At 37.8% G+C, this 26,187-nt stretch overlaps 3 protein-coding genes across 6 annotated transcripts in view; all 3 read left to right on the forward strand.

The window, feature by feature from the left end:
- LOC120727518 (nectin-1-like) overlaps nucleotides 1–10,320 on the forward strand; it is a 55,723-nt gene extending 45,403 nt beyond the window's left edge. Inside the window, exons 1-7 of one of the 2 annotated variants that reach the window (XM_040021840.1) lie at nucleotides 5,554–5,718; nucleotides 7,719–8,057; nucleotides 8,984–9,301; nucleotides 9,375–9,413; nucleotides 9,496–9,625; nucleotides 9,812–9,862; nucleotides 10,124–10,320. In XM_040021840.1, coding sequence (XP_039877774.1) covers nucleotides 5,664–5,718; nucleotides 7,719–8,057; nucleotides 8,984–9,301; nucleotides 9,375–9,413; nucleotides 9,496–9,625; nucleotides 9,812–9,862; nucleotides 10,124–10,262 — 1,071 coding nt within the window. In that variant the 5' untranslated portion in view covers nucleotides 5,554–5,663 and the 3' untranslated portion in view covers nucleotides 10,263–10,320. Of the gene's footprint in view, nucleotides 1–5,553; nucleotides 5,719–7,718; nucleotides 8,058–8,983; nucleotides 9,302–9,374; nucleotides 9,414–9,495; nucleotides 9,626–9,811; nucleotides 9,863–10,123 lie in introns of those variants that run through there. The other variant, XM_040021834.1, reaches the window with a different exon arrangement.
- On the forward strand, nucleotides 879–5,085 carry LOC120727533 (OX-2 membrane glycoprotein-like). Of its 3 annotated transcripts, none has more exons than XR_005694554.1 (6): nucleotides 879–1,029; nucleotides 2,877–3,215; nucleotides 3,338–3,661; nucleotides 3,741–3,773; nucleotides 3,884–3,976; nucleotides 4,130–4,161. XR_005694554.1 is itself a non-coding variant. In XM_040021852.1 (6 exons), exons 1-6 carry the CDS (start codon nucleotides 894–896, stop codon nucleotides 4,158–4,160), a joined length of 960 nt encoding a protein of 319 aa, XP_039877786.1. In that variant the 5' UTR covers nucleotides 879–893; the 3' UTR covers nucleotides 4,161–5,085. The 3 variants fall into 3 exon arrangements, 2 of the variants coding, with proteins under 2 accessions (XP_039877786.1, XP_039877795.1); XM_040021852.1 differs by having other exon boundaries at nucleotides 3,880–3,976; nucleotides 4,130–5,085; XM_040021861.1 differs by lacking the exon at nucleotides 3,741–3,773 and having other exon boundaries at nucleotides 3,880–3,976; nucleotides 4,130–5,085.
- A 731-nt stretch (nucleotides 10,321–11,051) lies between the features above and the next one.
- LOC120727569 (OX-2 membrane glycoprotein-like) lies at nucleotides 11,052–25,150 on the forward strand. Its single transcript, XM_040021915.1, has 6 exons — nucleotides 11,052–11,394; nucleotides 21,719–22,057; nucleotides 22,157–22,471; nucleotides 22,632–22,731; nucleotides 22,920–22,970; nucleotides 24,932–25,150. The coding sequence occupies exons 1-6, from the start codon at nucleotides 11,283–11,285 to the stop codon at nucleotides 24,978–24,980; spliced, it is 966 nt and encodes a 321-aa protein (XP_039877849.1). The 5' UTR covers nucleotides 11,052–11,282; the 3' UTR covers nucleotides 24,981–25,150.
- The last annotated feature ends 1,037 nt before the right edge of the window (nucleotides 25,151–26,187 follow it).

Consider the following 26,187-nt stretch of genomic DNA (forward strand, 5'->3'; position numbering starts at 1 on the left):
GTGAAACAAATGGAATCATCATAATGACATTATTTCATATTTATTACTTCCCCCTCCTCATTGCTTTATTATTGTAGCTCTAGTAATAAATAATAATGTAAGGATTCTGGATCAGCACCATGATGCCCATAGTATATACAGTATTCTGAAGAAGGTCTAAAATGTCATTGTGTGTGCGTGCATGTGTGTGTTTTATTTAGATGGATTTTTAAAAAAAATATTACTCATGATATAACATTGTCCAGACATGGCTGGTAAGGACATGAGGAGGAAACAGTAGGAGCTGTGTGAGGCTACTAAAGGCAGTGCTATAACATTTTTCTGTCATCATTTTATTATAGATTAAGTGCAAGAGTTGTTAGGTGTGGATAGTTAGATTATAGTTTATTGCAATAGCAAGTTGTGCCTTGTTCTCAGATAGATAGCAAGTGGAGAGTGATATATGAAATGATGGAAGGAAGAAGAGAAGCAAAGAGTGATTCACAGGCAGAGCCTAAATTATTTCTCACAGTTTTTTGTTGTCCTTATGGTTCCAAGCGCTGTCACCAATCTTTGCATTTTGTTATTATCTCATGACACTTGTTTAATCAGCTACCATCTCTCCTGTGGACTTTTTAATGTCTACAGTCTCAGATCAACACAGCCCTGCCCTCCAGCACTATCCACAGCAACCCCTCAACAGCAACATTGTACCCATCAGGTAAAGCATCGGCTACATTTGCTTTGCCTTGTTGCCCATATTAGATTCTTGATGAATGTGTGTTGTTGTTATTCAGCCTGGTTCAATGTGCCCCTTTTTAACTTTGAGCACCCGCCCCTTTAAACCTCTCTGCACGGCCCTGGATCTACATGTAAATCATTTGCAGCTGTTCAGTGATCATGGGGAGTGGCACATGCGGCAGTTTGCTGTAGTAGCTGAGCCCAACGCCAGACAAAGAGTCAGCCTGAATGAAGTTTATATGAAATGTCCTTTTCTGGAGTTTCACCTTATGTTGTTGCTGTTTTTATTTTTGGAGCCTTTGAAAAAGGGTGAGAAGAGACTGCATGTTAATTATTATAATATATGAGTTTTTTGTGAGACTTTTGAGACTTCAGTGAAAATTAATTTATTTTGTTCCCTCATAAGGTGATGGCACATTTCTGTTGTAGTGGTGGGAGGTCGCTAAGGTGAAGTAACCATTTTGATAATGTTGTGATACAGGTACAACCACAGGCAGCTTAAAAGAGTGTTTTCTGTGGGTGTAGCTGAGTATTTAGGCATTACTATCATTGGGGCAGTAGCGTTTTTAGATACGGGCGACACGGGCGGTTGCCCGGGGCGGCATCGTGGTGGGGGGCGGCATCACAGGCATCGCAAAAAAAAAAAAAAAAATTGCTCGTACACATGCTGCCCCGACATCATGCCAGCGCATACTAGGGATTGGTACAGGCACCGTCGGTTTTCTATCGCCCATTTGCTGGGAGTAAGCGCGCCCTCCGTTTGCGAGGTGCGCCTGCTGCTTGCGGCACAGGGAGGAGAGGAGGCTTTCTATCACTGTTTGTTGTTCTCAGACAAGTGGAACCAGCTAAGTGCCAGAAACAAATATGCTGGATAACAAGGTGTTACCAGCCATGAACGTGTAACACAAATGCTGATTGTTTTTTTCATTCAGTACTCTGTGTTGTGTTGTGAATGGAACTCACTGAAGTTTAAGCCTTTCTTCTTTGTACCATATCATATAACGAGGTGAAGTAGAGACACATATTTTTTCACTGATAAAAAACGTGTTTCCTTTCTCAGTGTTTTTTGCTGTTTGGTCTTTTTAGGTTGTTGTGACTGCAGATTCTATTATTGCAACACGTTTAGTCACACAGTGTTATTTTTGTGTTCATAGTTTTTCTACAGTGTTCCCTGAAAAATTATACATGTGTATGTATATGTAACAATTTATTGTCTCGTGTTCCACATATTTGCTTTTGTCCTGCTAATTAATTATGGTAAATGGTTTTTGTAATTTCACTTGTGTACAGTGTTTTTGTTTCCAGTTATGACATTAAGATGTAAATAAACGAACATACAGGATTTTCTTATCTTGGGGAGCCTCAGTTAGGTTGCTAAGATCTGTAGCTTTACATTGTGGGATGGAGCTTGTTCAGTGAAACATCATAGCTTAAACACTAGTTTGATCCACATCATCAACATGCAATTTAGTTGCAACTACATAAAAACATAACCACACAACACAGAGATGTAATATTTCTAGTTCAAAAATAATCTGAAAACTTTTGACTTTTTACAGAAACTTTTAATCTCTCTTTTCTGCACGGTCAGAAAAACCTTAGGAGAAGTTAAACAACTGGTTAAACCAGAAAGCAAACAAAGAGCCCCTTTTCTTAGTGCTGATATGAGTAACACAAATTTTGATTGGTTGGTTCATTCAGTACATGCTATAATGGATGTAAATTACTGGACAGAAGTTTAAAACTCTTGACTTTCCCTTTATGTGGTCAAACAAGTCACACATGCTTTTCCTGTGCAGCCTTACAGTTCACCTCGCATTGAATGAAATGGCGAACATTGGAGTTTTACTTTACGAGTTTTATGTTGCTGTCATTTTCATTTTTTGGAACTTCGACAAAGGTGAGATAAACTGTATGTTAATTACAATATGAGATCTAAGACAATTTTAACAGTAAAGACTCATTTCATTCCTTTTTTCCACAGGTACAGGCTCAGGTTTCAAAGGATTTTACTTGTGGTGGTGGGAGAATTATTAGTAAGGTGAAGGTGAAAATGTGTGTCATTTCAGACCTGTGGGAGTAACACTGGACTTTCTGTTTCAGTAACTGTTGAGTTTGAAGAGCGTGTTTGTCTTGCTTGACACCTTTATCTGCAGCTCTAACAGCAGTGATCCAAACACAGCAGACTGTGCTGGCAGCAGTGGGAGAAGATGCTGAATTCAGCTGTCAGCTCTTGGAGAATAAAGATGTCCTTCAGGTCACATGGCAGAAAGTTTCACAAGATGTTGAGACAAATGTTGCCACCTACAACAAGTACTTTGGTCAGAGAGTGAATGATGGCTTTACAGAGAAATTTAAGTTTAAACATACTGAACTACAGAACTGCTCCATAGTCATCAGGAATGTCACAGAGCAGGATGAAGGCTGCTATCACTGTCTGTTTAACACTTATCCTGAAGGCTCTCTGACAGGTAGACCCTGCCTCCAAGTCTATGGTAAGAACGTATATGTTCTTTAACCGGATTAGACCGAAAGAAACCATGATGCTGTAAAATGGTTTAGAAGCTTGTTTCTTCTTGACAACATAGTCCTTATAGTATTTCCTGATCCTTCGCAGAGCTGCATGAACCTGTTGTTGATGTCAGAGAGTCAAACTCTACTGAAGAGTGGGTTGTTTCCTGTTCAGCCACTGGTCGACCTGCTCCCACTGTAACACTCAGTGTCTCACAACAAGACCTCAGCTTCTCACAGTACAACACTGTCAGTGTGTCCAACACCAACGCTACATTCACTGTCACCACTACAGCTGTGCTCTCAGGTTCACATAGACACAGCACACAGGTGGGATGTGCAGCACGAGTGCTCTCTGCTCCTCACAGAGAGGTGATGGTGACGATTCCTCATGATGATGATGATGATGATAATGATGATTATGATGATGGTTAGAAACTCTTTTAAAATGATTGATTTGTAAATTGGTGATTACTTTGTGATTTTAATGTTGAGGTTCCTTCTAACAGGTCTGAATGATGGATCCTATCACAGAAATTTTGGTGTGTTTACATTTGAATGCTTTACACCCAGGTTTTCTGTTCACTCTATTGTTATTTAGTAGATGTTTCAATGATTATGTCCTTCTTTTCTCTGTTTTTCTCAAAGGAAGGATTTTAGTGATTCTATCCTCTGTGTTGTTGTTGTTGTTGGCCTGTTTTACTACACTCATCTTTGTCTGGCCTAAAAAGAAATCTCAGAGCAGGTACTCTTTCTTATATTCTGTTACTGTTTGTCAATTTGATTCAGCTGCTAAATGTTTCTGCAGTTTTAACTGTATTTGTCACACAGCGAGCTCGAGACAAATGAGATCAATGATGTAAGTCACTCTTTATCTTCTCATTTTGTTTTAATTTAGGAACCAAAACACTTTTAGTCACGTGAGGTGACAATCTGCTCAGAAAACACAAACATCCTGAGGGAGACCATCCAGGGCTCACGTCTTTATCAGGATGAAGATCTGATCTTGACCATTGTTGATTTCTCTTTAATGAAGTGTGGCATTTCTGAACAAAATGGTGCTAGAGTTTGACAAACACAAAACACAAAAACCTGTTCCACTGAAGCATTCAAAAAGCTTTCCTGGTGTTCATGCTGCAACTATTATGTTTGTGCTTTTACCACATTTTTTAAAGGTTTTTTTATACATAAATTATTAAGGAAAAGGAAACGTTGGTGATAAAAAATGATTTTTTTTTAAATTTTTTGGTGGATATTATTACACTTAATTACTTCAAATGAAAACTTTGAAAATCAACAGGAGTGATCAACATAAAACTTTCACTGTAGTCATTTTTGCTCCCATTGTTGAAATTGAAGTTCTCTGTTTGTTGTGAAATTTTACAGATTTTTACAATTCAGTTTGTCAGCATCTGTACAGAAATATAGCGCATACATATGGTTAAAGTTTTCACTTAACCCAGGAATGTTGGTTCTATCTAGTTCCATTAAAAATCCATCAAACCATCAAATATTGTTAGCATTATTTTTTATTCATATTTGATTTGATAAACACACAAACAACACTGCACTGCTTATGAAAAATATTTATTTTTTGCTAAAATGCTATAGAATTAATGTAATCGGATGTATACTCCAACGTGTACATGAAGTTATAACAAACTGAAAGCACTTTGTGAGGTTGTTCGTTTTTGGTGAATACAGGGAAGTGGGAACCCATCTTTCTTTCTTCCTTCATGTTCATCTTATTAATATTTTAATAATAATAAATATAGATAATGAACACGGAAACCTGTTTTGGTGATTTTATTTTGATATTTTGTATGATTGAGAATAAAGCAATTAATAAGCTGAGCAATGCTGCTTTGTCTTGTCTGGAAGTAAATAATCTCATCAGTGAACTCTGAATGAAAACTTCGGCTGGTTTGAGCCGCAGTGAGATTCAGTCATTCATTATTAGATGGGAGTTATTCCCCAATATGACTCAGCGTCTGCGGCGAGCTTCACCTTCTCCTGTTTTGTTGAATGAAATATACAAAATGTGATCAGTACATGTAAGAGATCACGCATGTTTCACACCACAGTCTGAGGTGTTGCGTCTCCTTTTAGAGAAACAAAGGCACGTTCATTCTTTTTGCGAGTTCAAAACGAAAGTGAAAGTAAGTCTGTTCCACTGCACTGTGAAGAGGGGACGATGAGGAATAAATGTGCTGTAAAACGACAGACAGGGTTTCCAAAATAGTAAATATTATCAGATTACTGACTTATTAGATATCCAAGTGAACATCATCATATGACATGTAGCTGTTATTAATAAAAGGGATAATCTTTTATTATGTTTTTTTTTTCACTGCACACCCAGAGATGGTACGGACTGGTCAAGCGGTAAGATTCAAATTTTTCTTTTTTTTATTTGGCGGCACACAGACAACATGGCAGGACGTAAAATCACATTGATCTTTTCTTTACTGGCGATCTTTTCAAAAGGTGAGAGAGATGCTGTTTTCTTTATGACTTATTGATTTGTAGTAGTCAGTTTGCTCTGTGGGGAGTGTATAAATTTAAGTGTAATCCACTGCAGACAGTCAAAGTGGGTTTGGCAGGTAGTTTGTTTTACAGTTATAGATACAGTTAGTGAATAAGATGGAATTTGTTACTGTGACACTATGAACATCAACAGCTTAAATTCAAGTCAAGTTACTTCTTTTAGAAGCAAATGCTGTTAGTCAGCAGGCACACTGAGGAACACCTCATTTGAAGTAATACCTAAATTAACTTTTATTTTAATAGTGAGCGGGACATAAAAGTGCATGTGCAGAACATCGAGTCAAATTTGACTGTAAAAAAATAATAAAACACTTAAAAATTTGCTGACTTTGCACACAAAGCTTTATCAAGTTTTATCCCTGGAAGTATAACAACCAGCATGTTTGCTGTTTGAAAATCCCCTCACTTCACTGCCATCCTACAGGTGGGAGGGGCCTAACAACAGCCCCATCCTGGCTGCCAATCAGAAGTGATTTCTTTGGTTTTATTTTCAGTTTTTCAAATGTGCTCTCTGTTCTACAAAAGTAAAAGCATTTAAGAAGTTACCACAGGTGAATTCTGAGCGATCATAACAGGTCATTTTACACTGACGAATACCTCTCAAATCTAAGCAACTCAATTATCATGTAAATTATTAACTAATAGCTCACCTGTAATTGTTGGATGTGCATTGTTGCATTTTCTTTAGTGGTTTACACAGTGTTTTTTTATTTGTTTGTTTTTACAGCACAAATGGGCTTTACATCAGTTTGTAATAGACTGCTGGCAAAGAGGTTAGAGTGACAATAAAGTCACTTAACACAGCGAATACATTTTATACTGAAAGTATAAAAGTATAAAAACCTAGAAAAACAGGAGTGAGAGCTTTTCTTTCTCTTTCATTCATAAGATAGTTTATTTATTATTTATATTTTGGATCTTGGTGTTTAAGTGAATGAACATCCTCCATTGGTGGAAGCTGAAGAAAGAAGAATTCTGTACAGCATTCAGGTTCTGGGTGTTAGGGAAGAGTTACCAGCTGGAGTAACATAAGAGTGGAGGAAGGTGGAGTCCATCTCATTCAAAGGTGCAATCTAAAAGAGGCAGGAGACTGCAAGCTGATGTCAGGGGAAGCATCGCAGGGTCGTCTGTAGGGTGACTTTGGACATCAAGAAGAGGAGGCGGGCAAAGTAAATGAGACAAAAGAAAATCAATAGAGTAACAGAAATAATAACAATAATTATAATAATAACAAGAAGATAAAGATGAAGCCTATATAGATCTTTACAATACAATCCACTGTTCCGTTAATTTATAAGATTATTTAAAAGATCCAGCCCAAATTACACTCTGGCCCATCCAAATCTGGGCACTGTGCCTGGTGCCACATCTCTCATATGTCTCTGTTGTTGCCCAGGACTTAACCTAGCAACAGTCACTGATGCTACAGGCTGTCACTGTGAACTATACCACAATAGTGCAAAACACAAAGCTTAGTCTGCACTGAACTTCCATTTTAGCCTTTGCATATCATGAAGTTATTATCATGTGATTTACTTTGAAAGATATTCCACAATGTGACATAATTAGATAACTTCAGCAGCACGTCACGTACAGATCTGCTGTCTGGTTACAAACATCTAAGTTGATTTAAGAGATTACATGTAACCTTTAAATTTCCATTTTGTAAAGTTTAAGGTGCTGAGCAGTCAGAACAGCATATTTGTCTTTATTTTGAATTTGTCTGCCACTTCAAGTTTCTCCATTTATGCTACATCCTGTTCTGTAGTTCTAGCTAGAAACAGAAGAACCTTTAAGAGGACATGTATGATCATGACAGTGTAACGGTGGCCCATGTGGTGACTTAAATGTTTCTGTGGCATCAGCAGGGATAACCATCAGCCTGTGGTTCATATGCTGCTCAAGCCATTCATAATTTTCGTGTCATTTTCTCTGTGCAGGTCATACATCTGGGATACAAACACAGCACACTGTGCTGGCAGCAGTGGGAGATAAGGCCTGCTTGAACTGTGAGCTCATGCTTTCTAAAGACGTCCTTCAAGTCACATGGCAGATGATCTCAGGAAGTTCAGAAAAAAATATGGCCACCTACAACAAGTACTTTGGCCAGAGAGTGAATCCTGAGTTTACAAAGAAAGTGGAGTTTAAAAATCCTGCACTACAGAACTGCTCCATAGTCATCAGGAACGTGACGGAGCAGGATGAAGGCTGCTATCGCTGTCTGTTTAACACTTATCCTGAAGGAGCCTTCACAGGTAGAACCTGCCTCCACGTCTACGGTAAGGACACGTGGTCTAGAGTCATAGAGGAAAACTATCCACAGCTAAAACTAGATCTCTACCTCATCTACACCCACAGTGCTTGTGGTATTTACTGTTAATGGCAATAATATAGAAAACAAAACAAATGTGAAAAAAATACAAAATATATTAAAAATAGGAATTGCTCAGTACAGTTGGGAAGTACCAGTTTTACCTCGATACAATATTATCTCAATACTACACTCACAAATTAATATTATTGCGATTCCTAACATTTTACAATATACTGAAAAACCTTCCTCTTCTATATGAATATAACTAGAATACATCCTGGCAGTTGAGTCCCCGTTAGTTGTGCTTATTGATAAAAACTCAAAAGTGTCTTTTTATTAGGAGATAGCTTTGTCAAGATACCGTAGGTGCGTTGAATGTTTTTTTGGTTGAGCTGATTTAATGTAATTTTGCACAGTAGTGCATGAGATGAGCCATTTTATTAGGTATTCCCAGACATTTGTTTTGTAATTTATTCAATAACATTTTCATATTTGGTGTCCCTGTAATGATATAATATCACCATGCAAAATATTGAAATACTCTTCTGCATCGGGTTTTCCTCCACCCTTAGTGCTTAGTATGCAGGGTTTCAAAAGACAGGTAAGGAAAGAGACTGTTAAAATTTGTATTTCATACTTTATTCACAAATACTCTGTTTAGAAATTAAAATATTTTATTAAAAGAATAATATTTTGTTTCCTATCCCCAATGTTAAATCATTTTGTAGAAGTTTTTACACCACTTTTCACAGTAAATCTATTTACATAGAGAATGCGATTGCCTAAAACACTGCACAGCTATAGTATACAAATCAGCAACACACACAGGCTTATTTGGATTTTTATTTCCACATTTAATGGTGACTTTTCTTAAATATATTCTCTTCGCAGAGCTGCATGAACCTGTTGTTGATGTCAGAGAGTCAAACTCTGCTGAAGAGTGGGTTGTTTCCTGTTCAGCCACTGGTCGACCTGCTCCCACTGTAACACTCAGTGTCTCACAACAAGACCTCAGCTTCTCACAGTACAACACTGTCAATGTGTCCAACGCCAACGCTACATTCACTGTCACCACTACAGCTGTGCTCTCAGGTTCACGTAAACACAGCACACAGGTGGGATGTGCAGCACGAGTGCTCTCTGCTCCTCAGCGAGGGGTGACGGTGATGATTTACGAGGTCCAAAAGACACCTGATGCTACTGAGGATGGTGAGAAACATTCAAATTCACAGGTTTATAGATTGATGCCCTGCCACTCTAATATTTGCGTTCCTGTTTTTAGGCTCTTATGAGAAGATCACATCCCATAGCAGTGAATCAAGTAAGTTTGCCTTTCCATGTGTGTAGTTTGTAAGTGCTTTATGAAGGGTGCTCCAAGTCACAGTTTTCCTCTTTTCTCCCAGATTTCACCTGGATCATTGTATTAGTTGTGGTGTCGGTGGTTGCAGTGTTAGTGGTGATGTTGTATGTGGTTCATCACGATTGGATCTCTGCTTTCTTCACTGCTCATTTCAAACAACAAAACAAGACTGGGTAATTTTCACTTTAATATAGTCTCCTCGTAATGTAAGTTTGTCACTGTTAATATAGTAATGATTTACTGACATTAAGAAACTTCACATGAACACCTATAAATCTTTTCAGAAAAACCCCAGTAAATACCATTTATATGTTTTTGCAGTATATAATTTAAATCCTTTAAATGTTTTCATCACTCAGGGACCCAGAGAAGACCAACACACCACAAAAATCAAAGCAAGACATTGATGAGTAAGTACATTTCATAACTATTCATATTTTACAGCATTTTTTCTCTGTCAGTTTTGTTTTTTCCATTTTCTTGTCTGTCAGCTTAACTTCATCCTGATGAAACTGAAGTGTTTCAGTGAATCACACACTTAAGTTAATCACACTTGATTGTTTCATCTCCTTCATGTATGCATTGTTCATGAACTTTAATCTTCATGTATATATACAGTCATCATTTGCTGTGTGAGTGGAAATGAACTCATGTCTTGTTTCTGTCTGAAGGAACAAAACACCTTTAATAGAGCACGAGAACGAGCAGCTCAGGCAGCGGACGTCTACAAACAAAACTCCAAAAAACAAAAGCAGGAAAGTTTCACCTTCAGCAGCAAAAAGACTGTTTGGAGACGATCAATCAATCTAAACTAAAAGAGATGAGCAAACTGCATCACTGGCTGATTAAATAAAGAGGACCGTGTCAACAACAAAGATTCCTACCTGATATTTCTAGACAACACTAATAAGAATTCAATAAAGAGAGATCAGTTGGAAGAAATGAACATGAGTTATTAAAATAGAGAATTTAATGTACTTGGTGATTAGACTCTGATGACCCGCCACGTCAGAACGGAGGCTTGGATGGAGCTCTGACTGAGCTGTCTGTGAGGTGGAGACAGGGAGGAGGTGGGCTGAATGAATAACATGTACAACTGATAAATAACAGTTATTCTGCTTCATAGACATTTGTTTGTTATATCATACTGTTAAAATGTAATTGGTTATAAAGTTTTGATATTTTGTAACATGGGTTGTAATAGAGTAAAATAAGCTGTGAAGTGTGTTAAGTTCTTTCTGCAGATTAAATGAGGACTGCAGAGATGTGATTTATTTCCAAATGTAACTCAGTGTGCTGCAGATTTGCATCTAATATACACAGAATGAGCACATGGTGGCACTGTTGGTTCAAACTAACTGAGGAAGTTTTGCAACTGTCAAAGGACCATGTCTTTAAACATTACTCTAAGAAAATCAAATGTTAACGGTGTTTCTGGTTAGTTATTATTATATAAGTATAATGTTTTTATCTTATGGCAAAACTCTAAATAAATCGATTTGTATCTCCTATTTTCTCCTGCTTATGAGCTCATGTTTTGTTTAAAGTTGCATAGACTTCAAGTGCTTGTCTAAACAGATTAGACATGTTTCACAACTTAATCCGAGGTATTTGAAGCGTTTCATCTTACATTTGTCAGTCTGTCTGTGCGTGAGTTCAAAACGAAAGTAGAAGTTGTTGGTCTGTTCCACTGCACACTGAAGAGGGGACAATGAGCTGTAAAGTAGCAGAGAGGTTTTACAAAAAAGAAAAATGTTTATCAAGTCAGTGACTTATTAGCTATCACATCAAACACCATGAAATGTAATGTAGCTGTTATTAGGAAGAAGGATGACTTTCACTTTGCTGTTTTTCACTACACTCCCAGTGACATTTTTAAATTTGGTAATATGCAGACAAAATGGCACACTTGTCCTTTCATTGCTGGCAGTCTTTTCAAAAGGTGAGAGAGACACTGTTTTCTTTATTATTTATGATTTTAAAATGACTTGCTCTCACTTTGCTCTGTGGTAAGTGTCTAAAATGATTTGACAGACGGTTCCAGTGTAACGGGGCGAAAGAGGGAAGAAATCCTCTAAGCTGTATAAAAGGTAGAATTAGGAAAGTGTTACTAAAGAAAGCCATCGGCTTAAATTGAAATTGATCAAACATAATCTTAATAAACGTTGATTTTCATGTTGAGTGGAACATAAAAGCTCCATGTGCTGAACATCCAGTTAAACCTGACTTAACACAAATAGACTTTAAAAGCTTTCTCCTGGATGAACCGCAGACAACATTTGAATGCGAGTCCATGAGTTAAGCTATCACACTATGCCGCTCGGCAAAACAAGTCTGAACGTTTCATTTGGCAACCTGTGCGAAAGTGTAATTTACCAAGGTAAATACAGGCAAAGATTTGACAATACCAATACTAATACTGACACAAATAATTTGTACTTACAAAGGTTTTATTGGATATTAATATGAGCCCCTTTGTCTCAGTTATATCAGTTTTATTCTTTTGAAGATCATGTTTTCACATTAGTCATTTTATCGGTACACCTAGAGAATACTTAACCGTGGCTACGCCAGGTGTTAAAGTCCACAGTTGTTTTGCAGACATTTAAAAACTGAGTTTTATTTTCTGCTTTTGTCTGTGTTGGGAGTCATTTTTAAAAGGTGAGAAAAATATGCAGTTTATTTATTCATGCTATTATGTGTTTTGAGTTTAAGGTTTAATGTTATTTGCTGTTCAGCTTTAGCGTTGACAGAATTGTTTTGACAGTTTCAGTTAAAATGACTATACTTTGTTTAGTTTTTATTAAATGTTTTACCCATGTAACTTAATAGTTTACTGTTGTTTAGTGGTGATCAATTTTCAGGCACCAACAGTTTAAGACGCACATCTGTAACTCATGCTACTTCCTGTTTAGGTCTATCAGCTGTAATCCAAACACAGCAGACTGCTGGCAGCAGTGGGAGGAGACGCTCAGTTCATGTTGTGTTTAGGCTGTGTGCAGGTATGGAGGACCCACAGTGCAGCCTCCAGAGACAAAACATGGACTCAACAAACAGCTTTGATGCTGAACTCAAAGTAACAAACTTCAAAATACAAAAATAAACTCAGCAGGCAGGCAGACAGAACACACAGCATGAATAAGGGTGGATCACGAGAAATAATAATGGATTCCATTTATATAGCACTTTTGAGACCCTCGAAGCGCTTTACAATACCACTATTCATTCACTCTCACATTCACACACTGGTGGAGGCAGCTACAGTTGTAGCCACAGCTGCCCTGGGGCAGACTGACAGAAGCGAGGCTGCCATATTGCACCATCACCAGTAGGTGAAGTGTCTTGACCAAGGACACAACGACCGAGATTGTCCAAGCCGGGGCTCGAACCGGCAACCTTCTGATTACAAGATGAACTGCCAACTCTTGAGCCACGATCGCCCTTAAGAGGGAGCAATCAGGGCTGACGAGACAAGGGAAGCAAAACTAGATACATTAACATGAGACACGGACTTTCAAAGTAAAACAGGAACCATAACACAGAGACGTGGACTAGGCAAGGGGACACAGCAGACAGGGGAGACAGAGCAACTAAGAACCACAGACAGAAACCCGAACATTAACAAAGAAACCAGAAGACTAGAAACAATAAATATTGGCAGAATCAAAGTACAATAGTAAAGAAAACGCAAAGCTCTGGGTCAACTGCAGAAGTTAACAGTTCAGCTGTCTTCTGCAGTCTAAAGATGTACTAAAAGTTGAATGGAATAAACTGTCACCTGATGGAGAGAAAAAAATTAGCTTCTTTCCAAAAAATGTACGATCAATAAGTGAATCCTGACTTTAGAGATGAAACAGAATTTAAATTTGCTGGACTGCAGAACACCTCCATTCTCATTATAAAGGTGACAGAGCAGGATGAAGGCTGTTATCAGTCCTTGTTTAACACCTCTGAAGAATCTCTGACAGCTAGAACCTGCCTCCATTCTATGGTAAGAACTTCACAACACAACAACACAAGGTTTCCTGCTTTTACCTTTTCTCAGGATGAACCATTGTCACTTTGACATAAACAGTGATGGAAACTGAAATCTGACTTGTCATCATTATCACTTTAACAGTTAAATCACTTGTCAAAAAAATTATTGTATTCAAGTGAGGTGTATCCAGCACTTGTAAGTTAAAAGCTGAGTTGTTTGTGGAAATTTTCCCACATAACATTTTAAACCTTCATACTTTGAATCCTGTTCTTTATGTCAGAGGGTCCTCCTGTTGGGTGGCTGAATTTATTTTTAGAACTTAAAATTACACAAATGACTGCATATGTTTATTCACTGGCAGTGCCAATGTAGCATTGTTAGACATTCACAATTAATGCAATACATAATATAAATGCAATGTATGCATTGCAAAATCTACAATGCAGATGAAGGGGAAATGAAATGAAAAGAAATAATAAAACTAGTGCTTTCAGTTTGATTTCCAAATAGCTGATGAGTAACTAATTATTGTGCTTCTAAAAACTGGAGAGCTGCATAAGCTCCCTGAGTATGCCCCAGAAACTCAGAAATTATGTTCTTAATAGCATTTTTTGTTTTGGGTCCATCTCTCTCTCCCTCTCTCTCTCTCTCTACATATATATTATATATATATCTCTACACACACACACACACACACACACACACACACACACACACATATATACATATATATATTCAAAACACAGAAACAAACCCCACCCCAGAGGGATCAATCAATTGTAATTTGTAAATTCTAAACACATTTCAATTACTTTTATTTTCCACAATAATTAGTTAACACAGTAAAATACACCTTTCAGCCTGTCGTGGATTTTGAAACTGAAATGTAAGTATGCCCTAAAACGAACCCAATCAAACTACAAACATATATAGAAACAAGAGCACAGGTGTTCTTTCCACTTAATTTAAATAAAGGAGCTACAGTCTAACCGATGCACCCTGGTGGCCACATGTTTTTATGAAGCATCAATTTCTTAAATCCATTGCAACAATGGACAAATCAGTCTGCTGAAGTAATAGCTATAGCCACCAAAAACACTTTAAACACACATTAAATAAATCTCAAGATTCTCTATTAGTCATGACTGAAACATTACTTTCACCACTACAAGAGCTATGTGGCTCATTGCCTCTCTGAAAGGACCGACAGTGAGCCTCTGTCTCTGCACTAGGCGTCTGGGTCTTCTCTGGGATTTTCTCCCTCTTCTCTCCAGTGGCAGTCCTAGCCCGTTTGGCGCCCTGGGCGAACACTCCCTCTGGCGCCCCCCCCCCCCCCCCCCCCCCCACACACACACACACAAAACATATTAAGGATTGTACATTAACATAAAGCTGTTGTACACACACAGAGATATGAGGAGAGAGAGAGTATGCATGCAAACGGCTACTAAACAGCCATCATAATTTGTCATACAATGAGAACAGGACAAATCAACAATTGACAATGACTAATTAATATTAAAATCTGTAACATATTGTATTGTTTGGAGTTTAGTCTGTTACTGTTGCTATTTTTACCATTTCTTCTTGGAGCAACTGTAACGCACATAATTTCCTTAGGGATTAATAAAGTATTCTGACTCTGGTTGTTTCAGGATGACCTGCCATTATCCAATCACACATCTGCTTACATCTTTTGCTCGTTTCTCCTCCTCTTCTTTTCTCTTTTTTCTAAATTGAGGACCTGATGGCTTTGAACTTTTCTTGTCCATCTTCCATTGGTTTTAATTTTGCACTGCAGTATGAACACAAATCCCTCAACCCAAGGATCACCACAACATGATCTAACACACCTACACCTTAGTTCACAGATTCACTTTGTCTAGGGTGCATTTCTGGGATTTCACACAACCCAGGATTCAAATCATGAATACATGATGGGCTTGGATTTACATTATGAATGAAATGTGCTCTATTTGGAAGCAGCCGCCCCCTCTCCTTTTGACATGTTGTGTGTGAGACTTTAAATCAGCAAACTGTAAATTATAAATTTTAAATTGTTATTGATCCCTTTACCCCGAGTCCTAACGTGTATATTTATTTTCTTACTCTTCTTATATTTATGGTTTGTTTACTTGCACTGCTGTAACTGGAGCCTCGTCGTCTCGTCTCTATATGCTGGACTGTATGTGGCGGAGATGACAATAAAGTTTACTTTGACTTCAGCAGCGAGCAGGCGCACCGAGGGCTCTCGCGCTCACTTTTCGTGTATAGAATTTCGAAAAAACATCGGTGCAAATTATAAGTCTGTATCATGCTGTCTGGTGTTTTCGTGTTTGTTGTTTTCATTTTTATTTTGCGAGCTGGTTATTAGATGCTGCTCCAGCCGGCTCTCCTCTCTGCAAGCAGCAGGCGATAGAAAACCGATCGGTGGCTCTGCCATTCCCAATATGCGCTGGCTGACGTCGGGGCAGCATGAGTACGAGCATTTTTTATTTATTTATTTTTTTTGCCGCTGCCCGTGATGTCGCCCGTATCTGAAACCGCTACTGCTCCTCTCTTTAGTCTTTTTGCTGTTCGTGCCAAGAAAAAGTACTTCTTTTCGTGGTCTTTCATGTATGTATGTTTGAAGAGTTTCATCTTACATTTGTCAGTCTGGCTGTGCATTTAAAACGAAAGTGAAAGTAAGTTGTTGGTCTGTTCCACTACACACTGAAGAGGGGACAACGAGGAATAAGCGTGATGTCAAATGGCCGAGAGGTTTTACAAAATAGTAAAATGTTTATCAAATCAGTGACTTATTAGATTTCCCAATGAATGCTTTGTATTTTATGTAGCTGTGATTAATGAGAGGGATCATGTTTTGCTTTGTCGTTCTCACTACACACCCTGTGACATGGACTGGCCGAGCTTCTCTTGTGCAGTTTGAAGTTTTGAAATTTAGCGGTAAACAGACAACATGGCAGGACGCGCGATCACGTTTGTCTTTAGTTTGCTGGCGGTTTTTTCAAACGGTGAGTGAGATGCACTGTTTCATTTATGAATTTATTTATATGAATTCGATCTGCTGTAGTCAGTTTGCTCTAAAGTGATCTGACGGATGGTTCCTGTGTTTCTGGGCGATAGAAGAAATCACTCTAACATATATAGAACGAGTATAAAGTTAGAGTTAAGAAAGTGTTACTAAAGAAAGTCATCAGCTTAAATTGAAATTGATGAAGCGTGATCTCGACTAACTTTCATTTTCATGGTTGGAACATAAAAGCTGCATTTACATCAAATCTGACAAAAAAAGAAACGCCAGATGTCACTAACAGGTAGACCTACAGCCATAAAACGGTGATGTTTTAACGGACGCAGCTTTTACAGTAGGCGTTTAGTTGATGAGGGACTGCAGAGAACAATTGGATGCGAGTTAAGCTCTCACACCGGGTACCAATCAGTCAACCAATTCCGTGTTTAATACCTTAATACTCAATACTCTAATTTTTGGTAATGAGCCAATAGCAAGTTAATAGGGAGCTGGTGTTGACAATACCAGTACCAACAGTAATAATTAGAATTTAGAAAGGCAGGTTAGGTAATGTTATTTGTGTTATTTTTGTTTTTTGTTTGTTTGTTTGTTTGTTTGTTTTAATTTCCAATGTAACTCGTCTCATTGGGCTGAATGTATTATATTTAAAGTCTGAATATTACGGTGGCCCCTAGAGACAAAGCACGTACAAACTCTAAAACACTTGCAAACTTCAAAGCACATGCAAACTCCAAAACACATGCAAATTCCAAAACACATGCAAACTCCAAAACACTTGCAAACTCCAAAGCACATGCAAACTCCAAAACACTTGCAAACTCCAAAGCACATGCAAACTCCAAAACACATGCAAATTCCAAAACACATGCAAACTCCAAAACACTTGCAAACTAAAAAACACATGCAAACTCCAAAACACGTACAAACTCCAAAACACGTACAAACTCCAAAACACTTGCAAAATCCAAAACACTTGCAAAATCCAAAACACGTACAAACTCCAAAACACGTACAAACTCCAAAACACTTGCAAACTCCAAAACACTTGCAAAATCCAAAACACTTGCAAACTCCAAAACACGTACAAACTCCAAAACACTTGCAAACTCCAAAACACTTGCAAACTCCAAAACACGTACAAACTCCAAAACACTTACAAAATCCAAAACACTTGCAAACTCCAAAACACGTACAAACTCCAAAACACTTGCAAACTCCAAAACACTTGCAAACTCCAAAACACATGCAAATTCCAAAACACATGCAAACTCCAAAACACTTGCAAACTCCAAAACACGTACAAACTCCAAAACACTTGCAAACTCCAAAACACTTGCAAACTCCAAAACACATGCAAATTCCAAAACACATGCAAACTCCAAAACACTTGCAAACTCCAAAACACGTACAAACTCCAAAACACTTGCAAAATCCAAAACACTTGCAAACTCCAAAACACGTACAAACTCCAAAACACTTGCAAACTCCAAAACACTTGCAAACTCCAAAACACATGCAAATTCCAAAACACATGCAAACTCCAAAACACTTGCAAACTCAAAAACACATGCAAATTCCAAAACACAACGGAAGTGCTCCAGGACGCTAGGGGCAGTGTTGAGCTCGATTTGCAAAATAAACGGCAAGTTTGTCTGTATGGGACGGTCTAGTCTCCGTCGCGCTTCCCAGGTTGCCTAGCAACCATGATACTAACCGCTGGAAACGTGTCATACAACTTGGTTTGACAGAAATGAGGGAGAACATATTTTGTTCATTTGTTTGTTTGTTTCTACAAGAGCTTTGTGTGATTTGATAAGTATCTGAGGCTGAGACCACAGGACAGTAAAACATGATTTTTGGGCTTCATTTCTGTACTGAACAGTCATTTAAGATTAGTTAGTAAATAACAATTAGCTGATGTTGTTCATGAGACTAAAGTCATATCACTTTGGTAATGTAAATATAATATGGCCAATATTATAGTTATTATATTAATCATTATTAGCTATTACAGCAGTGAACATGAACTCTGTGTCAGCCTCAGTACAGATTCAAGTTGCAGTTATTTATATGTCTTATCACTTTAAATCTTCACTCAAAGACAAGTATCTTTGACAGTGCATATATAGATGTATCATATATAAGAGACAAATGTTGTTCCTTCAGTATGTTGGCATTACTAAATTTGGCTCATTGCTTACATATATTTATAAAAAGAAAATGTACAAGCTGTGATAACTGTTTCTGATAAAATGAAGAGTAGACTGATATATGAAATATTCCTTTATTGGGTGAGAAAATCAGACCATGTCATAACTGCTTTAAGTCATACAGAATAGATATCAGATCCTTAAACAGGCTGACTTCTGCTAAATGGGTCAAACTGGGCAGAAAGTCTACAAACACATAACATCCTTATAGAATATGATGTAACACTATAGATCAACTTACCTCAGAATATATAAAGCATATAAACAATTACAGCAATATGATGCAACAAACACAGCAGTGCTACTAATCCAAAATACTCAAAGCTTCATAGAACTGGAACAAACATTTATTTTTAGCTCCATTCTGCTGCTGATACAGACTTTAGGTTTCTGAACATTAAACTTGTTGCTGCCTTTCATAGTGTGTAACTTGAAGGCCCTGAGTACTTTCTCCCACACTGAAAACACTGGGATGATCAAATTATTTGAACATTACCTAATAAGACTGATTCAGGACAGACAATTAGTTATTTTAAACTTTTCTAGCAGTCCTTCACAAACAGGGAACAGTCTGTCTATTCTCTCCATCTATCAGCTGCTGCTGGCTCTTCCTCCTCCTCTTCCTCACACACTGTTGAGTTTGTCTTGGTGGATCATCAGGGGTGCAAAGCCTCACAGATGATGTGCAGCAGTGTGTCCCTCAGTCTGTCCTCACTCTGGACACTTGCAGTTGTCACACATGGAAATCAAATGTGTGATAAGCTGCAGGATTCAAACACAAGTGTAACTTATAAACACATGTTCATACTTTTATTCCACAATCAGAGAGAAAGAAACAGAGAGAGAGTGCAGGACAGACAGGTGACAGTCTCAGGTGTATACACTGCTACAAAACAGCACAAAAGAAGGAGGATTTAGTGTTTGTGTTATTACGAAACAAGAAGAGTTCCAGATGGTACAGTGGACACATGTGTGACTCCCGTGATTAAAGCATCTTTCTTTCAGCTTAACGAGTGAACTGTCAGCTCATTTAAACACACGTTAAAGTCTGTTTGGCTCGACACCACCGAACAGAGGCAGCAATGTAACATAGCTAACATTAACAGTGCAGTGGATCCTGCTTGTGCCGTGATATTCAGGACTGCAAACCGAGCAGCATCACTGACTTTCAGCTTGTTGTGTTTGTGGATATATGACTGACTTTTATTATCCATAAAATCATCACATTCTCTGTAAGATTAAGGTCGACTATATATATATTTTTTAAACTAAAGGCTTTAAAACCAAGTTAATTCTGAAAGTACAGACATCGCTAATGTCACATAACTTTCCCGACATGTGGCCAACAATAATGGTTTAATGTTCTTCATTAAAAAAATATTTGCGCATAAATAAGTGACATAATATTCAGTACTTACTTCTGAAAGTTTACTCTTCCTCCGCTCCGCTTCCACCGTTTTTTTTCGGCAAAATTATCCACACCACCACTGCACTATGAAGTCTGGGATATGTTGGGCCATGAAGGCTACACCGACCCATCCTTAAAATTCAGGGAAATTAAGGAGGCATTTGAGGGCCGCATGTAGAGCAGCCTTTGAATTGGGACAGCCTTCTCTTGTCGCTGTGACGTAATCGGCCTTAAAATGCGGCCTTTAAGGCTGCAAACCCCAAATCCGGTCATTGGTACTTCCTGGCTTGTGTAGTTACTAGGTAACAAAAGCTCAACACTGCCCCTAGCGTCCTGGAGCACTTCCGTTGTGTTTTGGAATTTGCATGTGTTTTGGAGTTTGTACGTGTTTTGGAGTTTGCATGTGTTTTGGAGTTTGTACGTGTTTTGGAGTTTGCATGTGTTTTTGAGTTTGCAAGTGTTTTTGAGTTTGCAAGTGTTTTGGAGTTTGTACGTGTTTTGGAGTTTGCATGTGTTTTGGAATTTGCATGTGTTTTGGAATTTGCAAGTGTTTTGGAATTTGTACGTGTTTTGGAGTTTGCATGTGTTTTGGAATTTGCATGTGTTTTGGAATTTGCATGTGCTTTGTCTCTAGGGGCCACCGTAGAATATAGTCTATAGGTAATCAGTCTATTAAAATGACAACCATGTTGATCAGTGACTGGTGAACAGTAATTGATTAACAATAATTAGTCAAAATTTATATTCACTTTAATGGTTACGTCACTTGTCACAAATCTTATTGTTTCCAACCATGCTGTACCAGCATTTGTGAGCCAAAAGTTGACTTGCTTGTAAAAACTGTCGCACATGTTATATTTTGAAACCTTCATCCTTTGCAGAGCTTCATGGACCTGTTCTTCATGTCAGATTTCACAGGTGGCATTGTTAGACACTGATCGGTATCACGTAGTAAAACTTCCAGCATTATATTGAAAACTCTGCAGTGTAGATAAATAATTCAAACTAGTTCGTCACGGCTTGATTTCAGCAGGTATAAGATGCAGATAACTATTAATAAATACTCAGATATCATATTAACCATTTCTTCCTCCTTTTTATTGATTAAAATGCTGATCAAAAGCAGGATCATTGTTGCTGAATGTCAAACACAAAGATGTAATGCCAGAAGAGTTCCTGGGATAAACAACTGTAAGAGGAAATGTGGAGGTGAAAGAGAGAGTGTCAAGGAGATGCACCTTTTTAATGTCTTTAATTATCATTTGTAATTTGGATGAGTTCTGAATGACAAACATAGTGGATAATTAGAGAGCCAAGTGTTTGTCTTTTGAACACATGTAGATACCACATAATACTTCTGCACGTCTTTATTAATATTGTGAATTTAATTGATTTGCCAAAAAGAAACATAACACACATCTTACTGCTAGCACTGTTTTTGTTTTTGAAATTCCATATTAGACATCCAATAATATCATTGAAGTACATTATTTTATTCAAATATGTGAAACCTGATACATTGTTATTATTTAGTGCCATAAATTAAACTCAGTCTAATCCCAGCCCGAATTATTGTTTCAGTCCTCCCATCAAGACCACTCAGTTCATCTTTAACTGATGTTTTTCTCCATGCAGCTCTAACAGCAGTGATCCAAACACAGCAGACTGTGCTGGCAGCAGTGGGAGAAGATGCTGAATTCAGCTGTCAGCTCTTGGAGACTAAAGACGTCCTTCAGGTCACATGGCAGAAAATCTCTCCTGATGTGGAGACAAATGTTGCCACCTACAGCAAGTACTATGGTCAGAGAGTGAATGATGGCTTTACAGATAAAGTTGGGTTTATATACACTGGACTACAGAACTGCTCCATATTCATCAGGAATGTGACATATGAGGATGAAGCCTTCTATCACTGTCTGTTTAACACTTATCCTGACGGCTCTCTGACAGGGAAACCCTGCCTCCGAGTTTATGGTAAGAACCTTTACCTCAAACAAACATACTGGAAATAAATGTGTGAGCAGCTGGTGTGTTTGTAAGAACATGTTGATGATATTTCCTGATCCTTCACAGAGCTGCATGAACCTGCTGTTGATGTCAGACAGTCAAACTCTACTGAAGAGTGGGTTGTTTCCTGTTCAGCCACTGGTCGACCTGCTCCCACTGTAACACTCAGTGTCTCACAACAAGACCTCAGCTTTACACAGTACAACACTGTCAGTGTGTCCAACACCAACGCTACATTCACTGTCACCACTACAGCTGTGCTCTCAGGTTCACGTAACAACAGCACACAGGTGGGATGTGCAGCACGAGTGCTCTCTGCTCCTCACAGAGAGGTGATGGTGACGATTCCTGAGGTCCAGCAGACGTCTGATCATGAATATGGTGAGAAACTCTTTCAGTCACAGATTTATAGATCGATGATATCTGGGTTAGTTTGACTGAGACCTAATATCAATGAACTTAGTACTTCTGCATTTCCTTTTTATCCATGATTAATGTATCCGTGTTGTTCAGTGTCACATTTTTCTTGCTTTTCTCTCAGATTCCACCGTGATAATTGTATCAGCTGTAGTACTGGTGTTGGTCCTTGGTTGTGTAATTCTACTCGTCACTGTTCGTCTTAAAGAAAAAGACAAGCAGAGGTAACTTTCACATGTGGTTTAATATGTGTCTTCTTGTTAATATGATAATATATGTTGTCATTCCTGGATATGTTAATATAATAATGATTTATGACTCTAAGAGCCTAACCCACATCTATCCAGTAATATCTGCAGATATTTGTAGTACTGACTTTAAACTTTAAACCTTAAATCCCTCTGTCACTCAGGGACCATGAGAAGAGCAAAACACCACAAAAGTCAACCAATAAGATGGACGGGTAAGGCTGTTTGATAATTATTCAAATTCTTTTTGTTATTTTTTCATTCATTCATTGGAATATCATTTAAACTGCTAGGACCTGGCATCCACTAGGGGTGGGGGAAGAAATCGATACTGTGTAGTATCGTGATATTTTGTTTGCTAATAATGTATCGATACAGAGACAGCAGAAATCGATATTTTGTTACAAAAAAGGTTTTTGTGGACTGGAACATGCTCTGACTTCAGAGCATGTTGATCCTTTTTCTGAGCAAGAATCCTGACATTCCTTCACTGTCCAAATGTGTTTAACTTTTTTTTGGCAGCAATAAACATGACAGTTTACTTATTTTAATTTAAGACATGTTTTATTTTAATTAAGTGTAAAACTTTTTTATTTAATGCAAAATTATATTTTGTTTTAATTTACTTTCAAATTCTTCAGTTGCTGAATGGGCTGCATAGTTTTCATAAATTGCATAGTTCAGAATAGCTATAATTGTACCAGATGGTTGCATTCAGTTAAGTTGGACTAGACTGTAATACAAACCGTTCAAGTTTGTCAACAATAAAACTGAAATGAGAGAAAGACTGAGTGCGAGACTTTGATATTAGATAAAATGAATATTGATAAAGTTTACCTTTATGTACAGAATCTGAATATCGCAAAATATTTTAAAAAATTGCGATAATATCATATCGTGGGATGTATGGTGATTCCCACCTCTAGCATCCACATATGTGGACATCACATTTTGGGTTATTTAGACCAAAATACTAAATTTTGCTCTACAAGGACCTGATATCCACTTACGAGGACATTATACTGCTACTGTTCTATCAAAATTTTAAATGAATATCCTCATATGTGGATCTCATTTTTCTTAGAAACAAAAAATCAGGTAAAAAAAATCTGGTAATTCTTTGTTTTTACATTCATCAGCCCCAGTATTCATAATATTCATTGGGCCAAATATCAAGGAGAAATTAAAAATACATGCTGTGGAAGATTTCGGGTCTTAGGAGGTTAAGTTTACTAAATGTTTTTGAACACCCAGCCACAAACATCTGCTGCACATACACTAGTAGAAGTAGACTAGTATTAGCAGATGTTTTCCAGGTGGTTGCTCCCAAACCTGTCTACATGTTTCAGCATTAATGGTCCCTTCACCGATGTCCAGGTAGCCAATGCCATGTGCACGAGTCCACCCCAGATGGTCCTTTGAGGATGTGGTCCATGATTTCTAAGATGAATTTCAGGTGGTGATCGGTCAGACCACACAACAGTTTTGGACTTTGTGTCAGTCCCACGGTCCCAGAGAGGGTGGTGTCGTTCCTGGATCTAGTTTGGTTTTCTGTTCACTGTCACAGCGTCGTCTGTTTTCAGTGTAGCCTGAGAGTCCAAAGATGATGATCACTCAGTGTGTGCAGAGATATCTCCAGATTTTCTTTAAATAGAGCAGATGATGGAAACCCTACAATGTTTGGACAAAGATTGTTCCAGAAGTGTTGTTGTTTGTTCACATTCGAATGTGTAAACCTGAGCCATTTCAGAGCACAGAGGCTTTTTCCTGACCACACTTCCAAAGACTCAGCTACCTCTGGGGCTCTTTTTATATTTTATTATATCATATCATTATATATCATTTCTGTTACCTGTTGCCAGTTTATCTCACTGATTATAACATACTTCACCAGATATTTGTATGCATTGCATAATATCTTCAGTCTTTTTTGTCTCTGTCTCAAATGTTCTGAAATGTGTTCCTGGCATGAGATTCAATTTTTTTTTCATATAATTAAAATGTCTCCGTTTTAATATTTTTTTGTCTTTGTACCATTTTATTTAAATATACATTTTAAATGTATTTTTAAATTGTTGTATATTGTTTTTACACGACAAACAGAATTCAGATGCTTTAGAAATGTGGTGGCGTTATTGAAAGTAGTAATGATCTCATATTTTGTTTTTATCTAAAGGAACCAAACACCTTTAATCAAGATGGAGAGCGAGGAGATAAGACAATGAACACCAAATAACAACAGCCCAACAAATGATCCCATAAAACCACCATCACGAGCAGCAAGAAAACTTGAGCTGTAAATAAATATTTACTCATATATGCTTAGAAGTATATAATCATTTGTAGATTGAAGGAATGTCTCATCCTAGGAGGTCTGTAACAACTCTGTGTAGCATGAAGAGGGGGGTGCGTTCACTCCTCTACAGAGGGTTCTGGCATAGATCACACACCTCCTAGGAGAGGTCGTATCTTCTCTTGCTGATATATGGTTTAGCAAACACACGTATATCTGTTTGAGTGTAAGAGCCTTTTGTGTGACCTAATTATTTGTCATGTCACATTTTTTATTCTATTTGAAGCACAACTGTATTAAATTCTATTGATTAACAGCAGCAACATGTTGTAACAGTAGAGAGCTGTTGGCCACGAGATGGCGCTTTACATTCAAGATTATAACCGCTTGTCTCGTTAATTTAATTTGACTTGAATCTCTTTCCACTTCTGTCAAACCACCAAACAAAAATATATTTTAGTCCCCTGACCAAAATAGTGAATGATTAAATGAACATTGATCTGAAGCCTTTTCCCCCTCCCTGTTGTTTTGTAGAGATTAGTTCAGTCATCACATCTGTAAATTTCTGTCAGAGACAAACTCAGCAGACTGTGCTGAGAAAAGATGCCGAATTCAGCTAGTGCAGTCTAAACACGTCCTTTGAGAGGAATAAACTGTTTCCCCCCTTTTTCTAGGGGGCTCCTTTTCCAGCTTTACATATACAGAGATGAAACTGCAACCGACTTGTGCAGACTGGTGCTTCATTGTGGTGTGAAGCACCAGTTTATGTTGACTTTAACAGTTAAATCGCTTGTCCGGTGTAGTGTAAATCAGAAGTTGACTTATTTCTAACAGTTTGTTTCACATGTATTTTGGAATCTGATCGAGCTGCTATATTTGAACCATTTCTGTGGAAATGGCTGATCCTCCTCAGCAAGGTGACGATGGATCACAGAAATTATTTCCTTTCTATAATATCTGTGATTTTTTTTATTATTAATTTCTCAAGAGTTTGTATCCTGCTGTTATGACTGTGCTAACATGTGCACAGCCTTTCTCTCATTATAGAGAAGAAAATCGCCCCTGTTGATATGATAGAGTATCACTACATTTATTAACAAACACAAATGTAACCAAATCAGATAATTATATATGTCCAC

Source organism: Simochromis diagramma, unplaced genomic scaffold (genome assembly GCF_900408965.1).
Source record: "Simochromis diagramma unplaced genomic scaffold, fSimDia1.1 OVJJ01000356.1, whole genome shotgun sequence".
Lineage (NCBI taxonomy): Eukaryota > Metazoa > Chordata > Actinopteri > Cichliformes > Cichlidae > Simochromis > Simochromis diagramma.

Coding starts and splice junctions, on each gene's coding strand:
- LOC120727533 (XM_040021852.1), top strand. CDS start 894: ATGCGGCAGTTTGCTGTAGTAGCTGAGCCCAACGCCAGACAAAGAGTC. Junction 3,774..3,879: donor ATCCTATCACAGAAATTTTG/GTGTGTTTACAT, acceptor TTTTTCTCAAAG/GAAGGATTTTAGTGATTCTA. Junction 3,977..4,129: donor AAAAAGAAATCTCAGAGCAG/GTACTCTTTCTT, acceptor GTTTTAATTTAG/GAACCAAAACACTTTTAGTC.
- LOC120727569 (XM_040021915.1), top strand. CDS start 11,283: ATGACTTTCACTTTGCTGTTTTTCACTACACTCCCAGTGACATTTTTA. Junction 11,395..21,718: donor GCTGGCAGTCTTTTCAAAAG/GTGAGAGAGACA, acceptor TTCTCCATGCAG/CTCTAACAGCAGTGATCCAA. Junction 22,058..22,156: donor ACCCTGCCTCCGAGTTTATG/GTAAGAACCTTT, acceptor GATCCTTCACAG/AGCTGCATGAACCTGCTGTT.